The sequence below is a fragment of the Mchenga conophoros genome, linkage group LG10 (assembly GCF_057382185.1).
Source record: "Mchenga conophoros isolate Kocher_MC1m ecotype Shallow Benthic linkage group LG10, M_conophoros_male_GT1.1, whole genome shotgun sequence".
In the NCBI taxonomy this organism is placed as follows: Eukaryota; Metazoa; Chordata; class Actinopteri; order Cichliformes; family Cichlidae; genus Mchenga; species Mchenga conophoros.
Window position 1 is genome coordinate 20,754,082 of NC_140535.1, and position 6,486 is coordinate 20,760,567.

The 6,486-nt window shown below is 40.7% G+C and overlaps 1 protein-coding gene across 1 annotated transcript; it reads right to left on the bottom strand.

Moving 5' to 3' along the window:
• Positions 1-4,642: 4,642 nt before the first annotated feature.
• Positions 4,643-5,623, bottom strand: LOC146565826 (olfactory receptor 1500-like). The gene has a single exon (XM_085290171.1). The coding sequence runs from the start codon at positions 5,621-5,623 to the stop codon at positions 4,643-4,645; it is 981 nt and encodes a 326-aa protein (XP_085146297.1).
• Between the last annotated feature and the right edge of the window lie 863 nt (positions 5,624-6,486).

The window sequence follows — 6,486 nt, forward strand, 5'->3', positions numbered from 1 at the left end:
TATAATTTGAGATACAATAAATAAAAAAAGTTTTTGTACTAAGTATCCGTACGGATCAGTATCGTCGATACCACCCTGAATATTACTTGGTATTGGATCGGAAAGAAAATCACTGGTATCGCACATCACTACAATTCACACTAAAACATCCAACAAAACTGTGAGACAAAATGCACAAAGGGAATGAGCAGTGTTTGAATCACTTTTGTTATCTTTAACTGTGTTTAATTGCTCTGCATCCGGGGACACTAGTGTACAGTCACCTCGCCTCAGCGGCCGCTAGCCGACTGAGGAGAATAGCGCGCAACCACAGGAAGTGACTTTGTGAGAATTCAAAGGTCACACAAACAAAATAAAAGCTCCCAAAATACAAATACAGACATTGAGTACGTATAAATAAACACATATACATAACCAATACTGACAAAGCAAAATAACACTAGAGGATTGATCTTTGGTGAAATATAAATGATTTTTTAATACACCTGTTACATTTTGTTTTTTATTCATTAAAATAGTGCCTTATCAGCTTAGAGTGACCTGCTTATAGATTAAAAGCCTAAAGTGTCTGGATGTGGGTGGAAAATTTTCCCCTCTGCCTGCATCAGCATGTCCCTGCTCTGCGGGAGTTTCCACGGCTGCCTGCACAGAAGCTCTGTCAGCCAATGCACTGTTGGCCAGAGCCGAGCAATCAAACTTAGGATGTGATGATTCTCCCTCACTCTGGAGAAAGTGGGAGATATCGGGGGGGGGGGGGGGGGGGGTAAAGAAGGATGGTCCAGATGGCTGAACCTGACAAACCTCTCAGGCAGACCATGTGTGTGCGAGTGGTCGATGACCGCCCTTGCAACACACTCCAGAACACGGCAAGTGAATGGGGAACATTCAGCTTCTGAACCTGTGGGAAAGGAAGGGCTGTTAGGCCGCCTACTTCTTTTTTCTGGCCTGGTGACTGACAAGCTGACAGCCCGCACTCGTCTGTTGCCTGAGTGGAGATGCAAGGGCTGGCTGGGGCTTCATTTGTTTTGGGATCTTGAACTGAGTGGGAGGTTGGGTTACCACTTTCATCACGCGAACATTCATCACAGGGCCAGAGATGTTGTTGGCTCAGTTTTCCGGGGATGGCCTCATCATCCCTCTTCCTCACCTCACATTTCTGCTGCATGGAAGCCAGAGGAGTCCCAAAAATGTTGTCAGTCATGATCAACATGTCCAAGATGTCCTCCTTCCTCTCTGAGAGGTTTCTCAGGTTGAGCAATCTGGCTCTGCTCCTTTCAGTCATGGTGGACTGAAAACAGTCTTATTTTGATGGGATTCTGGGGGTCCTGGAGGAGGCCATAGCCAGCCCCAAATGGAGGTGGGCTGTGACTAACTGTTCCATAGGGGGCATGCAGAGTAAGGCGTGCTTGCCCATGCCCTCAAAATTAAGTGAAGAATCCCCCTGTATAGGGCTTCTGCTGCTGAATGGGTAGTCCTTCCAAGAGACAGTTACCTCTTCCAGTAGCTCCAAGAAGACTGAGAGTAACTGCTTTGCTACCCTTATGGCCTGCGCAATTTCTTCCCTTCTTAATATGATCTGGTGGTCTCAGTTAATACATTTGTCCTAGCGTTTCCCACTGTAAAACGTTTATACATGTTTTGCAGTGGGAGAGGCTGGTGTGCTCTAATTCTCATCCTGAAGAGTGGTCGTAACATTAGGCCCGGCAGCCTAAGAGGGAGGTACGAAGATTTCATATTCTTCCTCGTCGTAATTAAACTCCAACACATCATTTTTCTTTCTCTGTGTTGTTAGGAATATGGCTGGGATGAATAGACCTATATGTTTCCACTCTCCCCAATTACCCTTGTGTGTATATTTTGTTTCATTTTTCCCTCTGTTCATTGACAGGTCATCTGCTCACCTTGCACCATGTTTCTGGTTGTCATGCTTCATGCTCAGGTGTTCCATCTTTAAGTATTCCAAGTTAATGTTACATGTCCCTAGTGTTTAGTTTAGTCCAGTTTTCCCAGTTTAGTCTTAGTACGTTTTGCTTTAGTTTACTCCTGTCTTCCATTTGTATCACTCTCCAGTTTTCCGATTTAGTCAAGTTTTGTTTCCACCTGAATATGTTGGAACCAGCAGACCTTTAGTTTAGCAACAATTTTGAGTTTGGTGTCTGTGTTACTCCGCTCCGCATCATATGGATATTCTCCACTAGAGAAGAGAAGGGCCTCAGTTGGCCCAGATTGCTATGGCCAACCCAGGTTTTATGGATTGCCTACCGTCTCGGCTTGCCAGCATCACCCACAACATCGTTGTTCTGAACTGATTAGAGTCAGCAACCTGCGTCTCTCACCAGCGGCATACTCACCAGCTCTATCACTGCCATTAAGCCCTTCAACATCCATGTTGGCGCTGCTGCGGCAAAGCCTCTAAAGTCCTTCCAAGTCCATGTCACCACAGCAACGGACAAACTCCTCGGCAGGCATGTGGTCTGAAGATGGGGAGCCTATTGTGCAGACGTATCGTGTGAGCAAAGTATTCAAATACAACTAACTTGCATGAGCATGTATGTGCCCCACAGCTGAGTATGCTCGGCTTCTGCTTCTGCAACTCCATCAACAAGCATTTGGGTGCACTCTGAGGAGGATGCATTTACTCGCAGATGAAAGAGGGTACTATTAAAACAGCGCTATTATTATTATTTTTTTTCTGTTGACGGTTTCTATTAGCTTCATCATTATTAGCAAACTTACTCATGGGCAAATAAATAAATAAATAAATAAATCACCCTTGTAAAAACGATCACCGTTGTGCTCAGTCTATCTATGACAGTCAATATATTCGTCCAGTCGCCCAACCCTAGTGTTCATGGACATGTATGTTGAAAATGTTTTTTGTGTCGCCGAATCAGCTCTCCCAGATACTGAGACTCTGCTCAGGCTCCGTTTAATGACTGAAGAAACTGTGAAAGATGAGAGATGGATTGTGTTTTGGATTTGTGGAAAACACATTTCCCAAAAGACTGTAAATACCAGTGGTTATCCCTGAGTGCACCCTTCTCATGTTTCTTTCCCCGGGGCAGCCGCAGTCCTGTCTTCCCCGCACCCATCAAAATTTCCCGGATGAGGGTGGCTAGGGCTCAGCCACTCCCTGTTTCTACTCCTAGGGTGGCTGCAGTCCAGCCTCCCCCTGTACCGAATCCAGTTCCCCAAATGAGGGTGGCTAGGGCACCTGACTTATGCTTTAGCAGGAAAACTACATCATAGCTACATTGTAACTGCAAATCCCTTGGAAACTGTACAGCGTAAATTGATTGCCTGATAGCAATTGGACTGTTCAGTATTACTGATTCCTCCTGTGCATTTCTAACTTCTTTTTCACCAATATTTTTGATTTTATTAGTGAGACAATAATAATTTTCTTATCTTATCATATTCATATAATGAATACTAATCAAAGCATCAACTTAAGGACTCAAAAATTCCTGGTGGGAAGTTGTTGAAAGTATGTATGTAATGTACAAAGAAGTAGAAAACCTTGCCTGCAAATAAAAACTGATAACAACAAACAGCAGGGACACAGAAGGGAAAACAACTCTCTACATTTAATTTGTTTCTATTGGCAGGCAACGTTTATAGCACACAACCACGAAGAGCAGCTCAAAAGCTGGCTAGTTAATGTCTTCACTCAGAGAACCAATGTTACAACATAGCTACTAAACGTGTGGTTATGTTGTAACATTGTTACAATTTTGTTGTAACCATCACATGGTTTAATGAAGAGGAACAGACAGCTACTAAACGTGACAGGCTGTGAGGTTGTCTGTTCCTCTTCATTAAACCATGTGATCATAAAGTTATGAGTAGAATTTACTCAATCCGGTCACTACACAATGATTCAGTTTATTTGCCACAAAAAATAAAGTTTCTAGGTTTCTACCAGTTTAGTCAGTCCTTTACATAATATTTATATTTTGGTTGGACATTCTTTGAAACAGTAATCAAAGGTTCCTGATATCCACATAGAAGGTGGAAGAAAGAGAAGTTGGAATACTTCCTGACATATTCTCAGAGCAGACAATGTTTAAATATGTTTAAACAGTCATTAAAGTGTATTTATTTAGTTATACAGGGGCTTTAATAAATTCCCTTTAAACAAAAACAAACAAACAAACAAACAAACAAACAAACAAACAAACAAGCATATGTCATGTTGCAATGCATATTTCTCAGAAAGGCAACCCTTACATTTGGCTAAAGATAAATGTGATTACTTATCACTATCACCTCACAGCATCGAGGTCCCTGCTTTGAACCTAATCTTTCACCTTTCCATACATGACTTGTCAACTCCTTTTTATTTTATTTATTTTGTATATGTAATGATAAATGGTTCATAAACTGGCCATAGTTGTGAATAAGTATCTATCTGTCTCTCTGTGTTGGTCCTAACAGTAACTATTACAATTGCTTAAAAAATTACAAATCACAAATCTTGCTACATGTGCTTTAAAATCAAACGCACATTCCCCCGTGAAGTGTGACATTTGTAATTTGGGTTCTGTTTGGAAGTACTTAACCATAATTCAACACAGTTTTTATTTTATAAGCATTCCTTAAATAAACAAAGGGGTAAAAAATACTTATGCCAAATTTATTCTTACTTTTTAAATTTGACTTTACTAATTTTGTAGTGTGTTGTGATTCTTAAGAACCTCTTCAGAGATTCTTTGATTTCTTGTGTCTGAAGAACATATATGATAGGGTTCAGCATTGGAGGAAAGACTGATGTCAGAGACAGGTTTATGATTCTGGCATTTGGCTCTATGTTTGCGCCTAGAGTAAATGTGATTAATATTGGGAGGAAATAGATTGCCACTAATGAAAGATGAGCTGTACAGGTTTTAAAACCTTTCATTCTTTCTCGAACTGTGGCTACCTTAGCTAAAGCATAGCCTATACTCAGATAACTCAACAAAACAATTGTAAGAGGAAACCAAAGAATGAGAACTAGTAAAATCCAAGCAGTTATATCGCTGGGTGTATAATCATTGCATGCAAGCCGGTATATCTGACCATGGTCACAAAAAAAGCTTTTAATAACAACTGATTCACAGAAAGAAAGCCTTGTAAGAAGGCCAGTTGCAATGAGTACAACAATAATGACAAACACCCAGAAAGAGGCAATTAAACAGAATATGAACTTGTGAGTCACCTTCAGTTGATAATGCAGTGGGTAAACGATCGCCATAACTCTGTCATATGACAGTGCAACCAGATTTAGAGCTTGCATCGAAAGGAATACATAGCAGAAAAACAGGAATGTCAAGCAGTCATTATAGGAAATGTGAGGGTGATTAAACAAAAAGATATCGAGAACCTTTGGCACCATGGCAGAGTTACCTAACAGATCAACCAATGCAAGATTGAAAACTGCAATATATTTCGGTGTTCTTAGATTGTGATCCAAATATATTGCGGCCATGACAGCTGTGTTTGCCAGGACAGAAATAATATAAACAAAAAACAGAAAGGCATAATAATATTTTATATTAGGAATGCCAATAAATCCACTTATAATGAAAAATGCAGGGCGCAAAAAAGTAATATTTTTTCCAAGTGCAGAGTTGAAAAGATCCATTGGCAAAAAACTTACAATCTTATATTGCCTAAGCTCTGATAATGCAGACAGCAGTACTGCACATTATGATTCTCTTATGCAAACTGGAGTACCCCAGATGAAGTTCTAACTATCTGCAGATCCCCTCAGTGTCTCCCTTAAGTGTATTGTACACCTATTCCAAAAAGGCCTATGCTTTTAAACCCATAACTACTAACACACATAGGTGTTTGTGTGTGTGTGTGTGTGTGTGTATTTTCACACACTATAGTTTCCAAATGTAAATGTTTTATTTTCTTTTCTTTGTTTGATATAGGATTTTAACTTTTCAAGCTGTAGGCTCTGTTTCTCAGTTCTACTTTTAAATACTCTAGGAACCACAAGTAAGCCACAGACTGAGAGCAAAGATCTCTAATGGGGTGATACGGCACTATAAGGTCAATAAGATAAGATGGAGTCTGATTATTCAAGACTATATGTAAGGAGCAGAATTTTAAATTTGATTTTAGATTTAATGGGGAGCCGGTGAAGAGAAACCCATATAGAATAAATATGCTCTTGGGTGCCGGTTTAGCTTTAGTGGGCTGAGCAGGTGACCATATGCCGTATGGCTAAGAGTGGCTGGCCTGGGTTCGAATAGGACCTTTGGCCCTTTGCTTCATGTCTTCCCAGCTCTCCCTCCGATTTCTTGTCAGTCTCTACTGTCCCTATCAAAAAAAGAAAAAAAAATACTAAAAAGGATAAATGTGTTCTCTCTTTCTAGAGATAAATGTGAAGTCATGCCGGCTTGTTGCCCGGATCAACAAGGTCCGTGTCAGGTGTTGAGGAACCAGGGCACCCTGATGAGAAGTGGGCTACTGGAACAAGAAGGCATTGGTAGGCAA